Source organism: Anser anser (assembly GCF_964211835.1).
Source record: "Anser anser genome assembly, chromosome: 2".
In the NCBI taxonomy this organism is placed as follows: Eukaryota; Metazoa; Chordata; class Aves; order Anseriformes; family Anatidae; genus Anser; species Anser anser.
This window is the reverse complement of record NC_139721.1, coordinates 88,996,580-89,024,158: the sequence shown is the minus strand read 5'-3', so window position 1 is coordinate 89,024,158 and position 27,579 is coordinate 88,996,580. Positions and strand designations below refer to the sequence as shown.

Below are 27,579 nucleotides of genomic sequence, written 5' to 3'. Positions count from 1 at the left end.
ATGATTGATTTTTTTTTTTAACCAAAAAAATCAGTCAAATGTTGATGCATGAGTAACAGTGCGTGGCACATGGTTCATTCCTTACCGCGATCAAAACTGCTGCAGCCACATCATTGGCAGGACTATGGGGGGAAAGTCCACGAGAAACACAGCAAGAGCAGGGCAGGAGCATCCTATCCATTGTCAAAGCTTCCTGTCAGAAGTCACTGTCGATAATAGACGTTTGTGACTTTGTATAGGGCTAGTATATATGGCTACTGCATAAAATCTTTACTGAAGATAAGAAAGGGCAGAAGGATCTCACAAAGTTGGTTATCACATAAGTGGTAGACCTTAAATAAACACTTAAGATTGTGGTTTGAAGTTGCTATCTATTTCATGCTTGTTTTTAAGTTTTAGCTATTATTTTGCAAGGTGAATTTTTGAAATAGGAAAGTTGCTCACAGTATTTTATTTTTTTTTTTGATGTGTCATTTTGGAAAACATATGAAGAGCAAGATGGCTTTACTTGCAGTTCTGACTTCTCAGCAGCTAAAAGTTAAGGCTGTTTTGGTAGCAGTTTGCTCACTGTTTTGTGGTGGTACAAATAAGAGAAATTGTTTGGTCTAACAGTACAGAGCTTTGAGGAATGAAGTCATGTTGCATCAGCTGACTTGCATAAAATTCATATGTTAATTTATGTCTTTTGGAAGAACACAAGAAATCAAAATTGCTCCTTACAACATCTGGAGAGCATACTTACTGTACTTGCTTAAGCCCATCCATCTGTTAGAATAGAGCACACCGAAGAAAGGGAAGAAGGTGAAGGCCAACACAGGAACATTTGCTTTCATCTTTGCACTTCTTCTCTCTTCTCTGTTAAAGAAGTTTGACATTTCAGCATAGAACTGATTAAATTATTCCCGGAGTTTTAACAGCTGTATCACTGAACCATCCAATGTGACTGGAGCACGGATGCTGAACAAAAAAACCAACCTAATGCAGCTCTGTGTGGTTTGTTTTGTATTTTATCTTTTGCTGAGAGGCGGGGGAGGGAGCCATAGAAAGCTGTATATTTGTTGCATATCTTTATTTTTAATATCTTTATTTTTATTGTGAGTATTGGATAATGTTCTTGCATAGAGCAATAGATGGTAATATGTGAAACTAATTAAAAAGCTGTCTACTGTTTGTTGTCCTGTGAATTTTCTTTAAGACTATTGTGGCAAGTGAGGGGGGAAACTGTGCATTCTACTTTTTTTAAGGAAAGCTTATTTAGTCCCTGGTATTTTTATTTTTTAAAGTACTTGTTGACATTTGATTTTATCATAAACAGTTGAACAAACGGCTTCATTCTGCAAGATGGAACTGTTGCAAGATGGGCTGTTAATGACTATTGAAAAATATTTATTAAAGGAAAACATGAGGCTAAATATAATCAGCGACTGGAAGAAATAAGCCTTGAAGATACCAGCCATTGTATGAAGTGGAAGTTTAAACTATCTTATTTAAAAGTTGCTGTATAAGCAATGACTTCTGTGGTAAAGTGCAACTCTAGGAGTAGAAAGAAAGAGGGAATAATATACGTGGACAGTTATCCAGGTGGAATGGAAAGATTTATATTTAACTTCATTTCTCAATTTTTTTATTCTTTAAGTATATTTTTATCTACTATGCTTGTGACAAGTCTATGCTGATATAGCTGGTAAATGAAAACCCCTAATTCATAATGGCCATTTGAGAGATCCTCAACTGTCACTGCAGGTTTGAGATGCCAGGAAAATATTTTTCTCCTCATTTTCTCTATATTTTAGGGAATGGAAACTTCTTCCATTCCCTCTGACAATCCCTTTAACTATGAAAGTACGAAGATGAAGCCTGAAATGGGGGAATGAGTAGAGAGAGCATCAGTATCAGTTCATCCTAACTGGATGCATGAGTTCTTGATAAATGGCTTGCAGAAACAGCCTGTTTCTTGTTGAAGGTGGCGAACCTGGCCATACAGAAATCCACAAAGGGAAGGAATCATGGGGACTCAGAGAAATCCAAACTGTATTTTTCTTCTGCTTGGCATCTTGATGGATACTCACAAGATACTGTAACATACTGAGTTATATTCCTGATGGTTGGTTTGTTGATGTTTTTGTTTCCTATCTCCTTCCCTTATTCTGCTTGGTTAATTTGGATCTCATGCATCCTACTGAAATACATACTTCTGTGGTAAGTACAAAGCATAGTTGTTTTAGTTGACTTTTTCTGCAAAGACCTGGGACAAGAAAGGCCAGTGTTGGGATAAGATTCCTTTACATTCATCTCTTAGTCTTAACAGAGTCACTGTGAAGTATGATTGCACCAATTTAAGTTTCAGGATATTCCCCATCAGCACAAATTTACATCAACTTTAGCCAGAATTATAGTACTGAAAGACAGCAACAGATGGCAAAGCTATCACTGGATTGCCACTTCTATAAAAAAGAGATGTCTAGCAGGAGAAGAAAAGGAGAACTCTGAAGGGCTTTCTGGATGAAAATATTAAAGCTGAAAAGTGTGACTCTGGCATCAACAGTAGTTGCAAACGCTTTGTATGTACGTAGACCTGTAAACAGACAAAAAAAATATTGCATGCTGATGAGTTTTTTGGTTTTGGTTTGTTTTTAAGCAGCTTGGTAGTTGCACAGAATATTTAAATATCTCATCAAGCACTTGCAAGATATTTTGGTCCTATGCAGTTGCCAAATACAAAGCAGATGAATTAGTTTGTGTTCCCCTGTGTGGTGAGTGTGCTGTTAGCGATGTGTCAGGTGAAGCTGGGAGTGGTGGTTATGTGTCTGTTTCTTCTGGGAGACCTTCTCAACTCGTGTGATAGAATTAGATGTGTATATTTTTTAGTGTATTAAAATTACCCAGACAAAAGTAATTACACATCACCCCCTTCCTTCTTTCCCCCCTTCCTTCTTTCCCCCTTCCTTTTTTTTTTTTCTTCTTCTGAATTATAGGGCAGGATTTGCATGACATAAAGTGTTTTGGTTTTGGGGCTATACTTCTCACTTGAATATTTCCTTGAGCATTTCAAAAACCTGGAGACCAAGTGTTTAAAATAAAGTTTTTAGGTCTACGTATGAAAAAATTAATTAGACTGCCTAATAAAGGATACATTTTTTTTTGCAATGTCCATAACACGTTTGCAAAATAAGTAGTAGCAATAGAATTAAGCTGTAAATGTTTTCCACATACCAATAAACACTGAGCTGAATCAAATGCTTAATTTATGAAAAAATTACATCTATGCAAATTAGCTTAAGCAATATTAAACAATGATTAGGCTGTAGTTATTACTGCAAGACTCTTGTTTGCAGCAATAGGAAAAGTCACTCTTCTGTAAATATAGAACTAGGCTTTTTGCATAAGGAAAAGAGGCACCATGGCAGCAGCTATGATGAAGATCAGAAGAAGCAACCATCTTGAAGTACTTCAGCACTTCTGATCATTTACCGAGAATTACCAAAATTATCTTTTTTTTTTTTTTTTAAAGAACAGGTTATTTTCTCAATCTGTATAAAGCCCGGTAGACTAATTCCCAAGCTCAAACAAAGTGATTCTTTTTCTAATTTTTTTCTTTTCTGAAATGATCATTGAGTTTATCAAACACAATGATTCATTTTCTTTCTAATTTTTTCTTTTCTGAAACAATCATTGAGTTTACCAAACAACCCTAGCTTTACCTTACCCTGTAATGGCTGTCAGGATAATGCAACTTTCCTTTTTAGCATCTGGTTAAATCCATTTTCTGCTGCATTGTATGTGTGGGTCAATTGGACAGACAAGCTGTGGAGGTCATATGGACTTTGTCTTGAAGGTTATACCAAGGACATTAATGTAAATACTTGTAAGGAAATGGTATTACAGTTTCAACATCAGAAAGAGTTATCCTTGCCTCTGAATCAGAACACTAGCTTTAATAGAACATTTAGCTGCTGATGACAAAATACCCTATAGACTACTGCTGTAAGTGATTATTTCAGGTTTTCTTTTTCCCTTCCCCTTTCTAGAGATCGTTAACCATACACTGACCAAACTTTTGTCTCAGCATTAACATTCAACCCAATCTCTCATGGTAATGACAAGTTAGCAGGTAAGAATAGTTTCTGTTTTACACACCCATATTCATGTAAGAAATAAATTTTGGAATTCATAGCAGAACACTTGACATGCAAAACATCATACTAAAGTTAAGGTTTTAGGCCCTGTCAATCTTTTTGAACGATATAAACACCTCTCCCCCCACCCCCTCCCCACCTTTCCCCGTAAGAATGGGGATTAGAGAACAAATTAACAGAGACAACGTATTCATGGTGATTCTCTATACCTACTAGTGTGGGTTGTCCTGTATTAGTGCTGAAATAGGAGGGCAAATCAGGTAATTCATTGGAGAAATGATTTTAAATACACTCCATGCTGAACAAAAACCGCCAACTATGCATGAGCCATAAGAGACTGACAGCAGTGATATGGCTAGAGTCTCAAAGCTGGGATGTTCTCTGTGTTTTCTGAAGAATGTGCATTGAGGAAATGTTGCTCACTGTCCTGTATGGACAAAGAGTATGTATGGAGATCTTCGATTTTGGTAGGAGCATCACAGTCCCAAAGTGCTGGAGGGTCACTGGCTTAGCTTGGTTTGGTGTAGAAGGGTGTCTGATGCAACTTAATATTCCATAAAAAAACAGTAGCAGGTATTTGTTGTATTTATTTCTGCCTTTGGATCCAGAACAGGGTCAAAGAGACTTAAACTTTGTAGCTGTTGAATTCTTAAGGCTGTTATTTTGGAAACGATGCTTGAAGCATGCTAGGGAGAGGTCGTAGTCTTCTATGAACAATTGTTCATGTTGTTGTTGATGGCTCATTGCATGTTACTCCGACTTTTATAGAGGCTGTCATCTCATGTGTACGCTCAAGCCTGAGAATTGGGAAGGCTTCCAGACAGATTTGCTTCTCAGAGATAGCAAAAAAATGTAGGGGAATCAACTCTTCAAGGAAGAACATACGCAACTTGTTATTGTAGGCTATGTCACTGCATCTTGCTGAAGTCCTTCCTTGGAAAAGAAATGGCTGAACAACCACTAGCTGATCGTTCTGTTGGTATTTGTCATGCTTACAACTATGTCATGAAGATGCCTTGATTTAAGAGGAATGACAAGCTTATAGGTACTTTACTGATAATCCTAAAATGTTCTTTTTTTTTTTTTTTTAATAAAAGAAAAAAAGCACATAGAAATAAACCAATTCCTGAATGTGTAAATGCGGGTAATAATTCTGCCCTGCTCTGCATCAAGTGATCCAGTCCAACTCTTTGCTTTCTAACTTCTCTGAATAAAGTGTGTGTCATGGAGCAGACTGAATCAACATACCATGACGTTATAAATGAGTTGAAAATGTGAGGTCAGTCTGCTTGTAAACTCAGGCCAGCAGGAGCTGTGCATGGTTCATTGACAAATAATAAGGTAACTTAGCCAAGGTACATATCAAATTGCAGCATGGGATCTCGTGGCTCTGCACCAGAAGTAGAATTTACAGGGAAGCAAAGCTTTGAGCAGAAAAAACTACTACCAAAGTACACGCAGGGAAGGCTCTCTGGAAGCATTAAGTGGGCAATGATGTGCTCATACTCTCCAAGTCTAGGGAAAAAACACAGATGTACTCATCTTGAATGGAGCCACCTGGCTGCATGTTTGTGGTATGATCTGGCATGGTACTTGTCAGTTGAAAATCTCCCTGAGTCTATGCTTCTGTTCCTCTTTCATACAGGTAACAGCAATGCATATGATCATCTGCTTCTGTTTATTATTCTTCTGGTGTTGTATTTCCTTGGCTTAATTAGCAGCAGTGGTTGTGGGTCAGGGATTCAACAGGAGTAACAAATTGAACTATGTTAAGTACTCACCCCAAGATATGAGGAGGTGGCATAGGATTCTAATAGTCAGAAGCCATTTGTCTAACTATTAAGTATAGTGTAGATTTCTAATGTTTTTATTTGCTTTCCATGGACCTGTTGCTTCCATGAGTGCAACTAATGTTTAAGGTATTGCCGTTTATTTTATTTTGATTTCCTTTTAGATAGATCAGAAATACTATACTTACTGAGTTCTTTTGCTCTTGCAACATAAACATGGTGTGCTCTTTAAGAAGCTGCTCAGCCTTGACGTCTGAGCTCCCTGACTCATGTTTGAGATGGCGTGACTCAGAGAGAACTGTTGACTTGGATTGGTATCATCAAATAAATTGGACCTTAAGGAGGCTCTGAAAACCCAGCATGGAATTTAATTGGAGAGAGTCATTACTGAATTCACCAGGAATACCTAGTTCTTCTGTCACCAGTCTTTTTGTCCTTCTCTATGTGTAATTCTATTCTATATTTAACTGCATTAACTCTGGTTTCTGGGTCAGAGAAGTAGATAAATCTTTAAATGCCCTGTGCTCTATATGCAATTGCATGTGAGGGGAAAAAAAAAAAAAAGCCTTCGTGTAACAAATCTTTCCTTAGTATATTTTGAAACTTCTTTTTTTTTGTTGTGTGTCTCTCTTTAAAGTTTGTTAGGGCGTGGAGGAGAAGTATGGAACTGAAATTCTGTAAGTGTTAGATAACAGAAAAAAATGTATATTTACTTTTTTGTTCAGCTTCTGTAAGCTTTTGTTTCAAAAGCTGCTGCACTGTGTTGTGGAGAGCTGACAGGTGGGATCTGCCAAGGGCAGCAGCCCTCCCTGTGATGGAGACGTGTCTTGCCACCCCTAGGTTCAGTGGGAATTCCTGCCATCTGAATTAAAACCAAAAGTTTGTGTTCACTGGGCTTGCCCCAGCCCAGAGCTTGGCAAGGATTCTTCCCAGCGTTTGACTCCCAATACAGCCCCATAACTGTTCCTCCATCTATGTTTTCTTGATTTGGTACCACTTTCATATACCTTATGGTCAAGCTATTTTTATTTTAATTGACTCTTGGTTGCTGAAGGTCATGTGGTGCAAAAATTCTTCCAGTAAGGTAAGAGCCAGAGGTAACACAGGTGCTGTGGCACCCAGTACAAAGGTGTGTGCAGAGCTGGCAGGCTTGGCTGTATTCGTTCTGAATTCTGCAGAACAAGCAGCAGGTGATGGCTCCTCAGGCCTGGGATGGTGGGTTGTCTCACAGTTCGAATGCAGTGCTAGCTAGAAGGCTGGTGTCAGTACCAGTGTAGAACTACACTCAATTTGATGAGTGCTCCCAGAGCTCTGGGATGGGATAAAATCACTTGCCTGTTCTTCTAGGGGCTGGGCCATCTGGCCCATCAGCTTCAGATAAGGCCTGACTCTGCTTGGATTATCCTTGTGGTGTTCTCCTTCTTTCTCCCATGGTGGGTCAGTTCTGGAGGGAAGCTGAAGTTCTCACCTAAGAGAGCCACCTCAGGTCTAGTGGGACTTCAGCTACTGAAATCAGTTGTGTTGCTTCTACTACTGAAATTAGTTATGAGCTGCCTTTGGAGATGGGTAGTTTCTCACATATGGTGCTGTTATTGAGCCGCTAAGCCTGTAGGCACTCAGCTTGGTTTGTAGATCACCAGCTTCAGCTGGCAGCTTACAAAGGAAAGTTGACATGGCACGTCTGGCCATTGAACTTCTGTTTCCACTTTGTTCCTTCAGGAAACAGATGGAGCTTAGAAAACTTGTGGTTTGTAATTTTTTGAATACTTTAATCACGCAACTAGAACAATCTGTTGCTTCTTTCACAGTCTCACGATTGTTAATGAAAATTGAGGCGATATAGGTACCACACATAAATACAACACTGTTTGGACACATCTTATTATTATTTCAGCTTGGGGGGGAGGAGCATTGGATATGTAATTGTAATTGTTGAAAGCCTCAGTGTTGCATGGAGTGATAAAGGTGAAGGAGTAAAAACAAAAGTACAAAGGCACAAACTAGCCCCCTTGGTGTTTAAAAGACTGAATTTTTTCTTCTTGTCAGTGCACAACACGCACAAAACATGTGGCTCAGTTTAATGATTTTCTTAAAGCTTGTTGATAAACAGCTTTGATAGCTGAAGAATGGAGTCAATGGGTAGTTATGAGAAACTAAATGGTTCTACTGTAATTGGTTTAACATTGTAGATCCATCTTTTCTTGTCACATAAAGACAAGCCTTCTCTGCAGAGTATAGCCACTAAGGATTTACATAGTTGGCCACTGGATGCCAGTATTGCTCTGCAAAAACTGGTAGGGGGAAACTTATTTTTGTGACTAATATTGCAATGACTGCTCCAATATCAGAAGCATTTTCTCACTTGTTTTCTAAACCAGGATAAAGGGTAGGTAAAGTGCTAGATGAAACATACACTTCATATTACTTTCTTGAGGAACTGTCCACAGAGAGGTTGTTGATTTATATTTGACTCGTATTAATGTACATTAGATTTCAGTCTCAGCCATAGCACCATATTTTGTAATGAAAATAACATCATCTTTGTGGTTGGCCTCTTTCAAACTGTCTTTAATCTGTTCTGCTGCTTGTCTTTGCTACATTGGGGTAGCTTGCAGAAGGGAATACTCTTTGCTAACTCAGGACTTAAAATCCTGGCACTGGCCGCACAAATCTGTGGCGATTTAAAGCATCCTGTGTACATGGGCAGAATTCCAGGATTTATAGGACTTAGGAATTTGAAAACAGTGGCTTCTGTCTTTGTGTCTAGAAGTTCATACAGGAAGACACAGTGGGTTTATTTACTGGTTAATCGTGTCAAGGTATTTGTCAAGGAGATACTTCAAATGGTTATCATAGTCCAAAATGAGGGTTAGCATCTTTTTTTTTTTTTTTGAGATGCCTTGTGCTTGTGAATGTTTAAAAAAAAATGACAGTCATCAACTTTGTCACTATTGCCACAAAGATTACAGTAAAGAACACATAAAGGAGCACACCACTGTTCACCTCAGGCTGTACATTCATTTAACAAAGAGACACTGGATTTGGCAAACCTAACTGCCATATTGAAACACTTGAGTAGGGAGGTATGCTTTCTCTGTTTCATGTCAGTCCAACATGCCATCTCATGTGCTGGAGCTAGCATGAAAAATCATTACTTCTCAGCGAAGCGGCCTCTGGGCAAGTAATCAATGGATGAAATGGAAACGATGGTGACTTCATTATTCACCTTTAGCCTTGCCATTGTTTTTCTTTGTTCCTAGAAAAAGTAACAGCTTTTCCCTTTAAGTATTCCTTAGAAATAACGTTAGCCAGGAAGTAGCTGAGTTACGGCTATCGGAGAGGTCAATCATTTCAAAGTTTTATTAACTGATTTGGAGAAATGAGCAAAAGAGGTTTTTGTAAGATCCTTCTGTTCAGGGGACTTGAGAGGTTGTTTAACAGCAGGGTCCATTTGTTCTGTTTTAGAGGAAGGGTTATTTAAAAAAAAAAAAAAAGGCACTAGCCTAACATTAATTAAGATTAATGTATTTCAGACCACAGAATGCTGGCAGGGATTCGGAGGTTGAACTAACTGTATGGCTCATACTTGGTGACCAAAACTCGCGTCCTGTTCGTTTGCCAGGTACTCTGAATCCTGTTCCTATTAGTCTGACTGTGTCGTGCTCATTACAAGGAGGAGGTATGGCTGATAAGGTCCAGGGCCAGCTGAGAGATGGTGTGGCTGAAAGCAGTTTCCTTTCTCTCCAGTGATTTTAGTGAGAGTGCTGCCAGACAGCACTGTAGGGAGGACTCAGCAAGGGCTTATTCCTCTGTGTTTTTGGGCAGCTGCTTTTAAGCTGAGGCTCTAGAACTTTTGCTCACCTGAACTCCATGGAGCTCTAGCTGTGTCACACCTGAAGTTCATAGGATATCCCAAGTTGGAAGGGACTCAAAAGGATCATCAAGTCCAACTCCTGGCTTCATGCAAGACCACCCAAAAATCAAAACAAATGTGTTGCCCAATTGCTTCTTGAACACCGTCAGGCTCAGAGCCATGACTTCATCCCTGGGGAACGTGTCCCAGTGCCCAACCACCCTCTTGATGCAGAACCTTTTCCTAATACCTAGCCTGACCCTCCCCTGACTCAGCTCCATGCCGTTCCCTCGGGTCCTGTCACTGTCCCCAGAGAGCAGAGCTCAGCACCTGCCCCTCCGCTCCCCTCGTGAGGGAGCTGCAGGCCGCCATGAGGCCTCCCCTCAGCCTGCTCTGCTCTGGGCTGCGCACACCAAGGGACCTCAGCTGCTCCTCAGACATCTTTCCATCTAGATCCTTCACCATCTTTGTAACCCTCCTTTGGACACTCTCAAATAGTTTTATGTCCTTTTTATACTGTGGTGCTTAAAACTGCACACAGTGCTTGAGGTGAGGCCGCACCAGTGCAGAGCAGAGCTGGACAGTCACTTCCCACTTCCCACATGTGGTGCTGGCAGCCTTAGCAGCACACCAGCCAACATCAAGGGAGTGGTTTGCACCACCTCATGAGATGCCTCACTTCTGGTTGAGAAACAGCCACTGGAGCATTTTGTGTAACCTTCAGTTTGTGTCTCAAGAAGGATCCAAAGAGCAAAGCAAAGTCACTAGGCAAGTTTTTGTGTTTTGCAGGAAAACCAACAGTGAGGGTAAGGATTTAAATGTATAGGAAAAAGGAGGGAGAAAGATGGATCTGTGCAGTCCAGGGAAAAGCTCAAGATGAACACAGGAAAAAGGGCTCTGTGGATTTGCGGATGCTCTGACCCTCCTGGAGCTTGTGCAGAAGAAATCCTAAGAGGGAGAAGAGGTGAAAGCCCTGAAGAAATACCAGCCTATTTTTTCTGTTGTTGTGGTTGCAATATCCCTGATATAATGATTTTCTGTAGCCACTTAGAACTGATCTTGTCCCAAATTCATGTAGTTTAGGAACCAAAGAGATCATTCTGGCCAATGCTTATGTCCAAGATCTGTGTCATTTTTTACCAGTTTTCTTTCAAAATGAGTTTTTAAAAGTTTTTCCTTGCTGTATGTGATTTTTACTTTATTTTACTTTATTTTTAGAAATGCCTTAGCAAGCAGAGTACCTAAAACCTATGAAGTGCACAGAATACACTGGGGAATACACACATTCTTGTTTAATTTTTTCTTACTGTCATTTTAGATGTAGACAGAACTAACCAACAAAGAAATATGACTGAACAAAATACAGTATTTTAGTTCTTGGTGTACTCTTTCTCTTTCAAACATTTTTTGTTCAAATAAATCTCTTCTTGTCTGGCAAGAGAAGAAGAAAAAACTTTTCTGAAGGAGCAATCAAGAGCTAATCCAGCCATCTCTGCTAAAACTCCTCAAAAGCAGAAACCCTTCAAATATGCCTCAGGACCCAACAGCTAGCTTTCAGTAACTAAAGGAGTCTCCCCAAAGCTCTGCTGGACCATGTATCTCACTTTTTTTCTTTGAAAGCATTTCTCCAGAGGCCTGAGGCTCTGTGCAGACATTGCTGTTCAGCATCAGGATTCTTCAGCATTGCTGAGCCACATGCACGTTAGCTATAGACTGTTCTGGCATCAGTCAAAACCCAGACGGTAGCAAAACAAATGCTGAAAATTTTACTGGGATAATAAAGGGTCAGATTTATTCTTTTGAAACTCGAGGTGCAAAGACTTCCATATATAACCCCCTGAGCAGCAGATAGATTGAGAAGTTCTGCCACACTTTGAAAGAGATGAAGACGTTTTGTCTACCACCTCCAAGGACTGGAATTCAAAGTTGCTAGGTTTTGTGATTAAAAAGCCCACCTGCACAAGTCCTGAGGAGGGAACCCAAAATAAGGACGCAGAGGAAGGGGCGCTCTGTCCCAGACCCTCCCAGGGCTGTCCCAGGAGAGTGTCAGCCTGTTCACAACCTGTTGTGAAACCCATCACGAGGAGTCATTGGCACTGTGGCTGTTAGTCATATACAAATTCCCAAAAGGAAGTAACCTGAAAAAGACTTCTGGCACCTTCAGAAAAAGCAAACGAGGGGTCTGTTAGAGGGAGCCTGAATCTGGCAGCTTGACGGAGATGAGGCTGCTGCAGCTCCATGCCCCCATGTCCGACCAGGAGCCAATATTGCCAATAGGGGCACACAGACACGGCAGCACATACCCACACGTGCGTGTGGCTGGCCACACCGATCAGCGCAGCCAGGCACACTTTGCATGCATACAAACAGCACCAGCGGCCTCCTCAGGTCCTGGAAGGTGAGGATGAAGGTCTGTTAGTGGGAAATACATGTACACGCGTGGCACAGCTGGGAACCAGATTCGTAGCACTTGAACAGCTGTTGTCCACAGCTGCCTGATGAGATGGACTCCTCCATATGAAAAAGAGGGACAGGACATATTTGGTTTGGGGCAGGGCTCTCGTTTTCATAGCTTAGAGTGAAGGGAGAAAATCAGCCACTCTGCAGAGGAATGGGAGGACTAGGATGAGAGCTAGTTTAGAAATGTGTGCTATTTCTCTTGATGCCTCTGATTTTTTGGAGGCAAGAAGGGAGATGCTTTCTTCAAGCCCTGTGGAGAAGTGAGACAAAGAGGTGGGTGGTTTTTTTTTCTTTTCTTTTTTTTCTTCTGTGGGATGGTTGGTCACAGTATGAGACTGCTGTAAAGTCAGCTGTTTGCTCTGGTAGATAGTAAGAAGGTGAGGATGAGAGGGTTGCCAGCGGGCTGTGTAGTACCCTTGCTTACAGAGGGGAAAGTGGCTGAATGGGAGATGCTTCCTATCTTCAGCATGCTGTGATACACTGGCAGACATAAAAGACTTTCTTGGGGAGAGAAAGTGGGAAAAAAAATACATTTTTAGCACTCTTTGACATTACTTTTAATTATAGTAAGATAAATAGTTACTATTATATTCAATGATGAGGCTGAAATACAGTATCAGTTTTGTAAATTGATGCTTGGCTTAAAAACGCAGCCCTAATATATCACAGTAACATTTTCATGATTCGTTTTATTTTTTTTTTAATTGTTATAAATAGCTGTTATATCTATGAGCCAAACTATTGCCTTCTCTAAGAATAAGGCAGTTTCAAGTTCTCTTTTTACTTTTTTGGCACACAATGGAGTGCAAGTGGGAAGATCCTTCTCACAGCAGCTTCCAGTTCTGCATCGGTAGATGTCCCAGCACTGCGCCCATATCAAAGGCAGCCAGGCTGCTACAGGAGTGATACACAATGGCCATGTCCAGCGTTCTCCTATTGATAAAAGTTTCAGCAGTGGCCAGTAGCAGGAAATGGGGAAAAAGTGTGATTGGCCAGGAAGGTCTGGCAATCTCCTGATCTTGGTGTTTGGCCTAAAGAAATATATGGACTTGGTACTGGATTTGCCCCAGTGAAAAAGGATAAGGAGAGCTGGGCCAGCAGCATCTACCCCACTGAGGAGATGATGAAAACAAAATGCTACTCTCTTTCCTCTCCTTGCAGCTCCTGAGGGGACTCCGCGGGACCTGTTGGGGGCTGGGCTCCCCATGCCTGCAGTTGCAGGGTGCTGGGCCAGGTGCTAAGAGCAGAAAAGATGTGATGAAAGCTGCAGTGAGTGAGATGGAAGAGGTGATGTACAAAACAAAAAGGGGAGGGTGGGTGGGGAAGCAAAATATCGGCATAGCAAAGAGCCCAGTATGATTTGTATGATGACTGGCAACGTGTGAAAATGACCCAAATTCTGGCTTTAATATTGCTAGAAATATATGTTGCATATGCTCAGAGAAGGTCATTCAGTGGCATCTAGTGAAGCAAAGAAAATATTATGAAAAAGGAAACAGATTTTTTATTAAATTTCCCTTTTCCATGTTTCTGTAGAACAACTGTATATAACTATTGTTTTATTGGCCATCTGTAGTAATTAAAAACTCAGTGAGTACAGCTTTCAAACCTGTTGTTCCTTTCCTAGCACAGACGGTCTAGGTTTTGTTTCACTTGTGCTGTAAAACAAAAAAGGCTTCATGTCAGTTAGCTCAGATTTTCACTGCAGTCAGCTGAAATCCTTGTTTTTCCTTTAGTAAGAAGGAAGAGTTACTCAAATTTCTGCTTAGTGCACTGTCCCTTTCAGAAATCACAGCTAACTGGGATTGCATTTCATTGGAAAGCCTAAGCTTTGTATACATTTAATTTCTACATATTTTGTTCTTTTAACTTAAGAAAATTAAGTGGGCTGTATAATAGAAAACAGGTGAATGGGTATCCTGATACACTGTCTTCTGGCTAATTCCCAGATAATGCGAATCTTTTAAAGATATAGTAGAGAACTTAAGTGTTTTTACTGAATGGACAACACTCCTCCATAAATCCTCAGAAGGACTGTTTCGGTCCATAACTTGCTGATTGCTTCAGAGTAGTAAATGGCAGGAGGTGTACTGTGATAACAGTCCTATTACAAAAAAGACAAAACGTTTGTCAAGATAGAACTGGATTCTTCTTTTCTCGACTTTTTAGCCTCAGCATTTTGTTGTTCTGTTTAGATATCTACTGAAGATACAGAGATTGAGGAATTTTAAACATACAATTAAACTTGCAGAAAGAGATGATATGGGTGAAGGATGATTTACCCTCTTCATGTCAAATCTGGTGATCTGAACTTTGAACTGTTAATCTTTCAATATGATCCTAATAAAACTCACAAACTAAAATTAGACACAATGAGGTATTACTCAATGATAGATGTTTCTTTGTAGAGGAATCTTCTTATTTTAGTATGAAATTAAATCTTGAATAGGAGCAGACTCATTTTTCAACTCCATGTTCTAAATTTGATAATGTTACAAACATGAATCTCTTGGTGAGCAGTCACAAGTGACTGCTGCAGCTGCATTTGTTTCAGCGTGCATGGACATCTTGGTGGGTTCTGGGATTCTGAGCATGAACTCAAGTGCACATCTTATAGCTAGCTATCCAGTTTCTTGCAAGAATAAATTGACCTTAGTCTTTAAGTCAATGCTGAGACTTTTTTGTGTGTGTGTGTGTGTGTGCACTCTTGTCCTAAAATTCACCTTTAGAGAACTCTCCTTCAGGGTTTCATTTCCTTTGGGAACTTGTCGTGAAAAGTTATATAAAAAGCACAGTCTTTGTGCGGGGCCAAGATGCTTTGGATATAGACTTGTGCTTAGGGATAAAGAAATAGCTTGGCTTTGCTCCTTTGAATACATATTTGCTGCCCTTTATACATCATGTTTCTAATGATAGACCATAGAAACCACTACCATAGGAATGATGACATATAGTTAACTTACAATTCTTGCATTAGTCCCCCAAAACATGCTAGTCATGGCAGAGATGTTTGTGTTCTATTCCTGAAACTGCTAAATAATCTTATTATCAAAATGTGTCACAAAATGTGAGTTATCAAAACCTGATGTAATCCTGAAGTCCATCTTCCTGAGAGGCCTTAGTGGAAGATGGCCGTTCCAGTTTAGATCTCTACTTTTTCACTGGAAACACTAGAGGTAAGGAAATTGGTGTGTGTGCAAAACCTTGGGGAAGGATGCTTTCCTTATGCATCTTATTTCTTTAATGGTTTAAGTCTAATAAATTTTTCCTTCATCTATTTAGTGTGCCTAGTTAAGCTGTTCAGATTCCATTCAGATGCAGTGTCCATTCTAACATCTTAATTTTGTTGGTAAAATGATAGTAAAATCGCAGCAAATGTGAATGTTTCTTTTGTTTATTTGGTCCTTGCTAGGGAACGTGTTTTCTATGAGCTATAATTCTGGAAAAGATGCAATAAGTAAATAACTGTAAGCAATTAGTGTGAAGACTTACTCAACTGATGAGTAACTGATTTTGTCCTCCTAAGCCAGTTGTCACTGGAATACATTGGTGTAGCTCTGACTTTATTGGAGCCATGAATGTTGGTTTATGTTATCTAAAGGTGTCATGGCTAGGTTGTTGCTTCATTAATTACAAAGGGAGCTGGGAGGAAAGTCTAGTTGGCTACTTCATCTGACTACCTGAACACTTGTTTCAGTTTTGTCTCATTGGTTCATTTATTCTTGGAGTTTAAAAGCTGTACCAAAAGTTAAATAAAACAACCCGATGCATTTCCACATTGCTTCGAAGAGATGGTTAACCTTAAAGCAGGAAGTTACAATGGTCTAAGCCTTTACAGCCCCCCAGCATTTCTTCCTTGGAAGGCAGAAAGTTCAGTGCAAACCTGTGCTGCTCTTTACTTATTCTGCATGCATTGGCTGCTATTTCTAAGGAGCACGAGTGTTTTTTAGAAACAACAGACAATGGGCTGTCTTTTTACTTTCCTATATCAATTTAATTGCATATGTTTTCCAGACAGTAACAATGCTAATTCAGCAAGGCACATGTGCATGTTGCAAAAGCTCTTGTAAAAGAAGAATGATTGAGATTTCACATTTCTGCAGAAGGCAAACACAATAAAATCTCTGCAATTGGCCCATGTTTGCTCTGTCGTTATAAAACTATAAATGGTTTATGGAAACACTGGGATTTATATGTGCATTCATCCTTTAAGGGAAAGAATAGGTCTTAATCCACTGGGGACTTTTCTTACTAGCGATGTTACTCTGGTGTTTCCGCTCCTGCTGCGTATAGCTTTCTGGAATACGGGACAACTTTCACATCTGAGCTTCACTGAGCTCTAAGGCAGATGGGCAACTGAAGGACGACTGCTTTGTCAATAAGTAGACTGCTTAAAAATGACAAATAGTAATGCAGTTACTGCAGTATGTTTCTGATTTAAAAAAAAAAAAAGTCCATTTTGCATTCCTCATCCCAAAACCACATTTAAGTAATGCCAAGAGAAGCAACAGAGTGATCTTTCTTTCATAGCAAAAACACAAGAAAACCTCCTGGTGCTGAGAGGTTAGTGTCCAAGCTTTCATACGTAAACATTGTAAATAGTCACCTCATTACTGAAAGAATGACCTAGCTTCCCATGTCAAAGGATCCATTGGTAAAAGTTAAAATCCATTCCCTTCTTTAAGCGGCCTAATCACATTGTGCCTTCTGGCTTGGAAATATTGCAGTGGTTTGCTTTTGGGGGAGTCTTTTTTCTGTGTTTTTGTCTTTCTTTCTTTCTTTGCTGAAGAGCTTTTGAAACAACTATTAAATAAAGGCAAACAGCTGACAATTCTTTTCTGCCATCAAAGCATGGAAAAATGTAGCCATCTGCCTTTCTGTGTATTGTAAGGGGAAGGAGGGGAAAGCTATGTTAAATATCTGAGGAATGATGAAGTAAGGCAAGCTGTGCGCTCTGATTTTCTCTATCAGCAGCATAACTCATCCATCACTATTACGGTCTGCAGCTGGAGATATTGCAGGGCTCTGACATGAACTGTAGTGGGAGATGGAAACATCCTGGTGAGTTGTCTGGATAGTGCAGTTATGAGGCCTCTGCCGTTACTTCATGTTGTAAATGCTTCTCTGTTGCTGTAAGAAAACTAGTACAGTTTTAAACCAAAAACTTGAATGACTTCTGACTCTTGGAAAGGTCTAGACTGATGACCTGCACTTCCAGCTTTGGTTAGTTTTGTTCTTTTTTTTTTATTTATTTTTTATTTTTTTAAGTGCCACGTACACTGCAACCTTCTTTGCATTTTCCTGTCCTTCAGCTCATGTACAGAGGAGAACCTGTAAGCAGCATCTGAATTTGAAAAGACAGGGTTGACAGTTGCTGCACTCCCCCGCTGAAATGGTCACCAGTAGTTCACATATTCCAGTATTTTCTTTTCTTCCTTGCTCTTCCATTCTCTGCCTGTACTTCTGTTTGATTGTTTTTCTTCCTCTCTCTTTTTCTTCTCCAAGCACTTTCTTTTCACTCAGCTCCGTGCCCCGCTCGAACATTTACTTTCTGTTTTGAATTCCAGCCTCTCCTGGTTTTAACAGTCCCTATCTCCCAGCAGTTCTCCCTATCATCAGCCTTCTGGATACTGGCAGAAAATGAGTCCAGTTTATTTTTTTTAGCTCTGGCATCTAGGAAGTGGTGTGACCATAAGAGAGGTAAGCGAGCCCCACCTCTCATGGGAAAAGCAGAATGACAAAGATGTGCCTACCTTCTTCCCACGCCACTAGCATGCAGCAACATCATTGCCTTGCAGGAGCAGAGTTTAGAATATATGACGTATGATTTTAGTGGAGAGAGAGAGCCTAAGCAGAAAGAGTACTTGGAAACCTTTCAAAATAAGTTTTGAATTTCAGGGTTTCGGAAAAGTTCCTTAACTCCTTCCCTAAAATTCAGAGATTTAACATTGTAGTTACAGTTTGCAGTGTGTGTTCTGTTTTGGTAGCTGTGCTTTACTGAGAAAACTGTTGTGCTGCTTTTTCAGGGAACCTTTCTACTGCTAAGCTGTCGTAAATAATTGCTATCCGTACCAGATTTCTCTGCTGGGTTTTCTCATGACTTTCAAAGGATTTTGAGTAGGCTTTCGTGTGGTAACTTTACTGTCTATGGAAGAAGCTATTAATGCAGCTTCCAGCATCACAGGGTCCCATGATGGGAGATTTTGCAGGACTGACATACCCTCAACACTCCATTTTTGAACCTTTTGAATACTAGAAAAGATGGTTGGTGTAGCTTTTGTTACTGTAAATATACAAAATGTTCATTAAGATGGCCTCATTTTATAAACTAGTGGAAAAGGAAGAGAATTTTCTTTTTTTTTTTTGTCTTGAACCAATATGAAGTATGTGCTGTACTAAGTAGCCTATACATGTACGGAGTGATTTGTTATCTTTCAGCCACGTCTCCTGTTCAGTCTAGCACTTGCATTATGAGGAGTATCCACTTTCCCTTTTCCCAAGCATCCCAGCTTAACCACAGAACAGTTTTCCAAGGGTGTGAGTTCTTGAATTTGTCATAGCTTCTAGTGATAAATTATTTTTCGCATAAAGACACAGAGGGAAGGAGGTCAGGATAATTACTTGTGTGTGATGGTTAGTATCCTTACAGCAGGCTACCCTGAGGGTTAGGAAGCCTTCAGAGGAGGTCAGGTGGCAAACTTGACTAGGAACCATGTTTTCTCTTTGCATGACACTACTTTCCCTTGATCAGGAAGGCCAATTTCATTTTAGACATTTTATTTTTCTATCTGTTCTGTCAGTGTAAGAACAATGTTCCGCTTTTAGTTTTATTTTTCTTGGCTTAGATTTGAGATTAGGTTTACAAAAACAATAAGCTGCTCAGTTTTTATGATGGTTATAAATATAGAATTGACAATTCATAAATCTAAATAAGGCTGTAAAATACAACCTGATTGTAAAATACAGAATGGAAGGGATTTTTTAGCTTAAGCATATGGTCTTCGTTTCACGTGCGCTTACATCCCCAACTCTACCAAAAAAAAACCAAAACCTCAGCTTGAGCCATTGTGAATGATTCAGGTCAGCAATTTCACCCTTCTGCATTAGGTACACGTGTGACACACTGCAAGAAGCCACCTGCTTGGCAGTTACTGAGGAGCAACATGGGTTACTGGTGTGAGCAAGGCCCCAGTTTTGATTTAATGGCTGCTGACAGGGTGTATTATTAACCCTTTTTTGAAGTTTGGTGATACGTTGTTAAAGCGTGCCAGCAGGTGAAGGTGCCTACGACCCGACACAGCCAGGACTGGGATGTTAGAGGGCTTCACGCTGCCCATTGGTGACATTTCTGTCCATGCAACACTCTTAGCCCCCGTCCCGCCATGTGGGAGAAAATCTCTTGTGTTTTCTAATGTGTAGTGGCACAGTGGCCAGAGGATACGTGAAGCTTTATCTGTGGCTTGGTGCTCTGAGCTTACTTTTTGCGAACACACGTGTTGAATCTACCCCTCTTGAGCGAACTGAGCTCAAGTCCTTCAGGGACAGGACAGGAGAAAATGTCCTCAATTTGTGCTGGGGAGGTTTAGATGTCAGGAATAATTTCTCCATGGAAAGGGTAGTGAGGCATTGGAACGGGCTGCCAGGGAAGTGGTGGAGTTGGCATCCCTGGAGGTATTTAGGGGATGTGTGGATGTGGTGCTTAGGGTCATGATATAGTGGTAGACTTGGTTGGTGTTAGGTTGGTGGTTGGACTTGATGATCTTATGGGTCTTTTCCAACCTAAATGATTCTCTGATTTTATCTCTTGGTGGCATCCTGTGCCCCGTGGTGTTTTGTTTTTTTTGGTAATAGGTGGCTGCTTTTGGGGCTATATTCCGAGGGAGGGAGGGAGTTAACCTGTTGCTGCAGATCTTAGGCACAGAAAGGAATTTGTGTGCAAGAACATACATGTCATATGTGAACATATGACTCGAGCTTACCAGAGATTTTGCATGTAAAACATCCCATTAAAAAAGTAAAGCAGACTGGGCAATCCCCTGACTTCCCTTCCATGTGCTGTTTACTGCACATTTCTTTCCAAGGCATGTAACGCATGACTGTTTTTCTGCTCTGGGATTTAATTGCTTCAGAGGCATGATGATACGCAGCATAGCTAATGCTAAGTCCCTTGCCTTTTCTATTTTATATCTTAGACCTGATAATATTGGCACACTTTACTAATGCATGCCTACCCTCACGTCCAGAAAATGTGTTTTTCTCTATCACAGAAAGATGCATTATCCTTCTAGGAGATCTTCTGTGTATGTCCCCAGTCATGCCATGACAAGCTAATGCAGATCTTACTCAGCTGGAAACTTACTAAACATGGGCAATATTTATTTTATTTTATTTATTTTATTTTGTTTGTTTTATTTTATTTTGTTTTATTTTTTTTTTTTTTTTTGACTGGAAAGCACCTGCTATTTTATGTCCATCTCATAAAAATAATTTTAGTAACCATTAATTTACTGCTTCTATAAAACATTTAAACTTGCTTTCTTTCATGTAGATATGCAGCACCAGCCTTTGGCAACAGATAAACACCAGGTAGCATGCACAGTAATTATAAATTGTATCTAACCCTGGAATTGGTCCTTATATTATTCCCTGTGAAATTTCCTCCTGCTCTGCATGCCCACCCACACATTCATATACACATTTGGGGAGGTCAGCTGCAGGATCTGGACTGAAGTCTGTTTTGTTTTATATACATGTACGCACACATGCGCGCACAGAACAAAGAATATCTTGGTAAAACAGTGCTTAACAGCTAAAATGTGGTTCAAATTATGTAGCTTTCTGTTTCATGTGTATATGTTTCATCCCCATCTGTATGGGCAAAATTTTCAGGTTCTTTCATATGCAGGCATATTTACAGTTTATAGTTACAGAATTCATTTGAACAAATATTGTTATATGGCAATGACAAAGATGCCACAAACTTGTGATAATTTAAAAAGGGCAATGGTGTGGGATTCAAATGGCCTAAGATGAAGACGGTGAGAATCCCTGCCACATCCCCAAAACTGGATCTCATCAGGGCTCGCTGAAACAATTTGCCAGCAAACTGCTGCTTTCAGGTCACTTTCCAGCCCCCTGGCAGCTGTGTGCTCTCTTCATCCAAACCCATGAAAAAGACCTGTAATTCACTGGCAAGCTTGTTAAATTATTTACATGTGTTACTTGGGATATTTGAAAGCTAATGTTTGGACACACTATTAGTACAAGTGATAACACAATACATAATGCCCAGGATTTCCTATTGTAAAATTTTGCACTCAGCCTTCTGTAATCTTTTGCTAGGCTTTAACAGTTTGAACTGAAATTTTCTGCTTTGGATATCTGTCCCAAGTGGATGTACGTGGGGTGGGGAAAGGGCTAAAACTTCTTTGACAAAGACTAAACAATGTCAAAGAACAAAGAGAATGATATCTTCTTCCTTTTTATAGTCTAGCAGCCTTGTGCTTTGAAGAAATGACTTGATGTTTAATAGGAAGTAACCTTCATATTACATACCCTGCTGCTCATCTAGGGAGGGAAAAAAATCCGAAATTGGTTAGGGTTTAAGCCCTTTAAAATCTTAATAAAATTGCAACTGAATCAAGAACAAGTACTTGTAAAACTTACATGATGCTGTTCATATGTCCACAACATAGTTCACTTGATTTTGAATTATTACACTGTATGAAATACACTAAGAATTTGAGCAGTGCGTTAACTGGTGCTTACAATGTTGTTATGGTTGTATCTTGTCTTCTCCTTTGGAAGGTGGAAGTAGGTCTGCATTGGGGTATGAAAGCAAACTAATTTTCATGAACTTTTGTTCTAGTCATAGTATCATAGAATTTATTCGGTATTGGGTTAAAAAATAAAATCATACCATGCAGTAAATACAGTCTAGGGCAGTGCATTGAACAGAAAGGAAAAGGCAAAAAGTTGAAAAACTGCTTTGGAAAAGAATACTGCGTACCTGTAGTGATCTGGTAAGCATCCTGTAGAAAAAGTCAGTGGGTGTAATGCAGCACAAGGCAATACAGTATCATGTATACATACATATATATGTAGGGAGTTGTAAGAAAAAGCAAATTAAGATCAATTTTGCATCCATACTGCCAAATTATTATTTTTTAGATATGTGCATACATATGTATATTGCAGAAATGAAGTCATGTATTGTATCAAAGTGGAAAATTCAAACCAGAAAGAGGAATTTAAAAAATAAAAAAAAAAAAGAAAAATATGTTAATGCTGTATAAATTTGTGTCTGAAATTACTAGCTGTGTTAAACTTGGAACAAGATTCAACTGCAAGTTTAATTTCTTGCAAAAAAAAATCCAACACCACACAACTGGAATAATTGCTGCTAGGGTCTGAATTTCAATCAATTGCCAAATGATTCTAGTACAGATGTTTCTAATGATGGCAAAATGACTGCTCCATTAATTATAATGCACTCTTGTGCCCTCGGTAGACAGGCATTGTTCAAAATACTCCCATTGCTTTACATTGCCATGCATGCATGCTGATCATTAACATTTAGTAGCAATCTTTATTATAAGCAGGGTTCTGCTTTGGGTATAAGAGATCTGAGCTGCTATTCCTGGAATTTCTCTGCTGCTCAAGATTTATTTGAAGCCTAAATTTAACAGTTCTTTTCCTTTGTGAAAATTAATTTTAGTGTAATAACCAAGCTGATAACATTAACCAAGAATGTGTTTGATTTTAGAACTGGAGTTTTGACAATGTTTGTGCTGGAAGCAAGCTTCTGTTAGTCTGGTTTATGTACTACTGATCTTTGTTTTTCTTTTGTGGCTGGAACATAAAGTTCACGAATTGGTAGGTTTGGTTTGGGAACACCTGAGTCTTTTCAATTTTTGAGAGAGAAACTTTTTTAGATTAAGAAATACTTTGATTTGCACTGCTAACAACTCACCTAGAAATTTTATCTTTATCTTGCAGTTCTGGGTTAAACTGGTAAACATTGATTAATGTTGCTTTGATCTTTTGGGGGTGATTATTTTTAGCAAGTCAAAGGAACCATAAAATGTTGTTATCTTAGATGCAATAATGCATGTTCTTTTAATGAATATTTATTTTCTCGGTGTTTTGGGGTATCTTGTAACATTTCCCAATATTCCACAGTTCAGTAATAAGGTAACATCAGACACAGCTGGAGCAGGACTGATAAAAGCTTTATTATACTGATTTTCTCATCTACCTACCTACCTACCAAAGTATGCATGCTAACTATAGAAAACCTTTATTTATTTATTTTTATTTATTTATTTTTACAGACTTGAAAATCAGTATTAAGAACAGAAAACCCAAGAGTCATGATAAAGCATGGAACATAACATTGGAGGTCTAATTCTAGGACAGGGAGAAGTATGTTTCACTCTGTCAGCCTTTGCTGTAGTGGAAAAACTGACAACTCTGAGGCTTAGGGAAATGTCCTCAAGGTGAGGATTCTTCAAAATGTTGAAATGCTTCTTCATATGATAAAATGAGAGTATACTAATTTTGTTTCCTGGTTTATTGTTTGAACAGCCAGTGCTTTTTTTTTTTTTTTTTGTAAAGAGATAGCGAAAATAGCTTGTCTAATGCCACCACTATCAACATAAACAAAATGAATACTACCTTAGTCTGTTCTGCAGCCCCCCTCTGATGAAAGTTTTTGTTGGAATTTCCTGGTTCCTGAATTCAGTTTTAGGTAGAGCTCTTGCTATTAATTGGATTTATCTTTAAAGGTACCAGTCTACGGAGTCTCCAAAACTCAAGAGCAGATCAAGAGCTGCCATCAAGAGCAGATACCTCAGGAGACAAATGCTACGGGTCAGTGTGAAATGTGGGGTATTTTGAGTGTAACAGAATGGTGCCAGTTATCTGGGTGAGAAGAAAAGGAAATTTTACATTAGGTTAATGCTTGTTGGTACTTGCTGGTGTTGGCTGGAAAAGGGAGATTTGGGGAAACATATCTCCAAGCTTCTGGCAAGAGCCGCATGGACTTGGTTACTGGGAGTGTGTAGACTCTTAGTTTACACAGTGACAATCAGCTTAAACTCAAATAGTCATTGAAGAGGACTTTTATTTGATATGTTGGCACCGAGTGAATACTGAATGCTGCGTTTGCTAGCTGATTGACAGAGCTTGGAAAAGGCAACTGTTTTCCTGTGGGCACTGATACCTTCCAGTAGGATGTGCTCAGCATAAAAATATTTTTTTCAAAACTAGGTACAAAAGGTAGAGACATAAAAATAAATAAATAATTATTTAACAAACAAACAAACATAAATCTTAGCTTCACTGAATGCTCCCTCAAAAAACATACTTAGAACTTCTTTTCAGCAGGTCAGATCAGGTCTTTGAACACAGCTAGCGTTTGATCTCCGGTGTCATCAGTGGAGGCCAGTGCCCTCATTGCAATGTCTATGATATTATGCCTTTTTTTTTTTTCCCTCCTATTAGACTGATATCTCTTTATCTCCCTGCTGTTTGTTAGGATGCTCCTCATCTATGCTATTTTCTACTTTTCCTCTTCTTCCACTAATGTCTCTTTGTTCTAGATCCCTGGCAGCTAATAAGTTGTAACTACGTAACTATGCATCCTGTTATCACAAAATAGATGTTTTGTTCTCCACAGTAGCTGACTGGAATTGGCCTCTCTCTATTTCTTAGCTAGCAGGAACCTGTTTTCCTTCCATTTTCATCTCATGGGATCTGAGGTTCCCATGCTGTGCTATAACTCTGTCGTGAAATTCTGCAGAGGAATAATCTTTGGCTCAGGGGGTCAGTACATCTTCACTGCACTGAAAGTTCACCAAAGATCAGGTCAGGTTATAAAACCGTGCATCACAGGTGCGAGTCTGCATTACAGATGTACAGTTGCATCCAAATCCCATCCTCATCTTTTGATTCTGATTTTTTGAATCTAAGAGACCAGGAAAAAATTATATGCTAAGAGTTTAAAGTTCAGTAGGTTGTTAATGCCTAGCTTCCTCTTATTCAGTTTGGGCTTTTGAGGGAAATGTTGTAGTTTTAATATGCTTTGGCAGATCTCTTCCAAAACTTCCTACAAACTTTTAAAAGTGTGATGAAAGATGAATATCGCTTGGTGACTTCTGGGAATGTTGTTGGTGTCTAAATGAAAAAGGGCAGATTGAGAAAGGCTTTGAGTAGGAGGTTACTGTGTGTCTTGACTACTCTTGCAGACCAGTAGCTGAATAGGTAATTTGATGTAAAAAAAAAAAAAAAAAAAGTGAAATACTAGATTGAATGTTACATGCGCTAAAGAACAAAAACTTATCCATGGGCAGAGGACGTAGTATATGCTTGACTTCAGTGGCACAGGTTTCATGCTTTGGTTGATTTTTTTTTTTCATGAGATCAGTTATACTTGAATTAAACCTACTATATCTAGATCAAATGTTAATTCTTTGTAACACTTCTTGATTTAGCAAAATGCAAAGTCAGTGTAGGCTTTGTGTCCCACAGTACCTTAAGGGGTGGAGGAAAGGTCATGTTTCTGAACCAGCAGGGAAGGGTTAAGAACCTAGTGCACGTTTCTTTAGCGAAGATACCCTCCAACTTGTGTTGTTTAACGTATGTTTGCTTTTTGCCTTTTTTGAACACAGACCCTCTTTCATTACCTATCTTTGCTGCTTAGCATTTGCTTTCTAGAGCAGCATTTGCAGCATTCTGATAGGCCAAGATAGTCACTTTTGGCTGATAAACTCAACTGAAAAGGTGTTATCAAAATAAAAAAATAATTTCTTGAATTGTAGATCTTCATACTTTTATAATGAAAATTTGGGAAAGAGAAGATAGTTCTAAATAAATTCAAGAGCTTCCAAGGAATCAAATGTTTAGTACTATTGGTTTCTAAATTCTCTTCTTTCAGTTTTCCCACAGTAACAACACATTTTTATACATGGAAGGAAACTGCTGGATGTGAAGACACCGCACCCTAGTGAAAGCACATATAAAATTCAGTTGCTGTTATTTGGAGAGAGTGAAACAGCAAAATATTTTACTGTATTCTTTCTGTTTTGATGCCATATGATGACTGAACTTTCACATTTAAAAATAAAGAGAAATATTTTTTTCCTGGTGTCCATTTGTGCTGTTCTGAGAAGCAGTAAACCTGGTAGTCGGACAGATTTATCAGCTTGGCTGAAGCCAAGAGGAAGTTGATGGTCACCTCTGAAGAGCTTGTCAAGGTGCAGATGTTTATGGAGGGATTAGCAGCATTTCAGCAGTAACTACTGTGGAAGCAAAAGCTTAACATATCCTAGATGGGATCTTATTACATTTACGCAGTACTATTGAATGGCATCTTGCATTTCATGACACAGCTATAAAAAGTACAACATTGCCCTAATACTGCTGCATGAAAAGGCAGCTGCTGGTTCCTGGCTCAGCTCACTGATTTCAGCTGTGTCCCAGGCTGCTCATCTCTGGATCAGCTGCCTCGTGGAAAGGGATTTAAATACACATTTGCTACTTGAGTGTCCAAGAATCCATAAAAAGGGGTGAATTACTCAGAGGGACTCAAATACTGGCAAGGTGATACCAATTCTGCCACTCCTGGCAAGGAGATACCAATTCTCTTTATTCTGCATTCTACAGTTCCCCACAAACATCAGACTAGCACAAAAACCAGCACAAGGGCTCAGAAGGTTGTCAACAAATGGGATTTTGGTACTTGTCCTAAATGATGCTGATCTCAGTATATTAAAACAGAAATCAACTCTGCTACTTCTCTACAATAAAAGGAAGAATGTAGGGGGCATGCACATTCTGTACAGTTCTGCTAATTAGTGGTTTGAAAGAGTCAGACATGAAAAGCTCCCTGCCGAGCTTACTGAATTTTATGTAACAGCCTTATTATTTGGTATTAGTGTTAAATGTCCATTTCCTCTCATGCCTTCATACTGATAAATGAAAACTTGCTGTATGGGCTCTTACATTAGCTCAATTTTGTCTTCCCATTGTACTAGGTACAATCCTTTTTAAATGAGCCCAGAAGCAAGAAAAATCTGCTTGGAAAAGTGTTTGGGACTATTCTGTTGTTCTGTTGTTGTGGATTTATCAATAGTTAAGTAAAACTACTGTGTAATTTTTTAGCTGCTTATGGGACTCTTCAGAAAGCAAAATCAATGATGTCATTTCTTCCCTGCTGTTCTGGGGGAGGGATGGGTGGAATTATGAGAACAGTCTCCAAGATACTTTGGGTTAGAGCTTGGAGATACTTGAGAGTTTCTTGGCTTTGAAAAATGAGCCTATTGCTTTGTCTGCAACTTTT

At 39.3% G+C, this 27,579-nt stretch overlaps 1 protein-coding gene across 3 annotated transcripts in view; it reads left to right on the top strand.

Annotated features, from left to right (window-relative positions):
• Positions 1-27,579, top strand: part of LOC310893737 (uncharacterized protein) — a 115,014-nt gene that overhangs the window by 57,867 nt on the left and 29,568 nt on the right. The window contains exons 1-5 of one of the 3 annotated variants that reach the window (XR_014579255.1): positions 12,145-12,512; positions 13,401-13,526; positions 23,573-23,737; positions 24,026-24,110; positions 26,176-27,258. Coding sequence is in view for 1 of the 3 variants with exons in the window: in XM_083823099.1 (XP_083679225.1) it covers positions 13,401-13,526; positions 24,026-24,110; positions 26,176-26,189 (225 nt within the window). In the remaining 2 variants the exon portion in view is untranslated. Of the gene's footprint in view, positions 1-12,144; positions 12,513-13,400; positions 13,527-23,572; positions 23,738-24,025; positions 24,111-26,175; positions 27,259-27,579 lie in introns of those variants that run through there. The other 2 variants (XM_083823098.1, XM_083823099.1) reach the window with 2 other exon arrangements.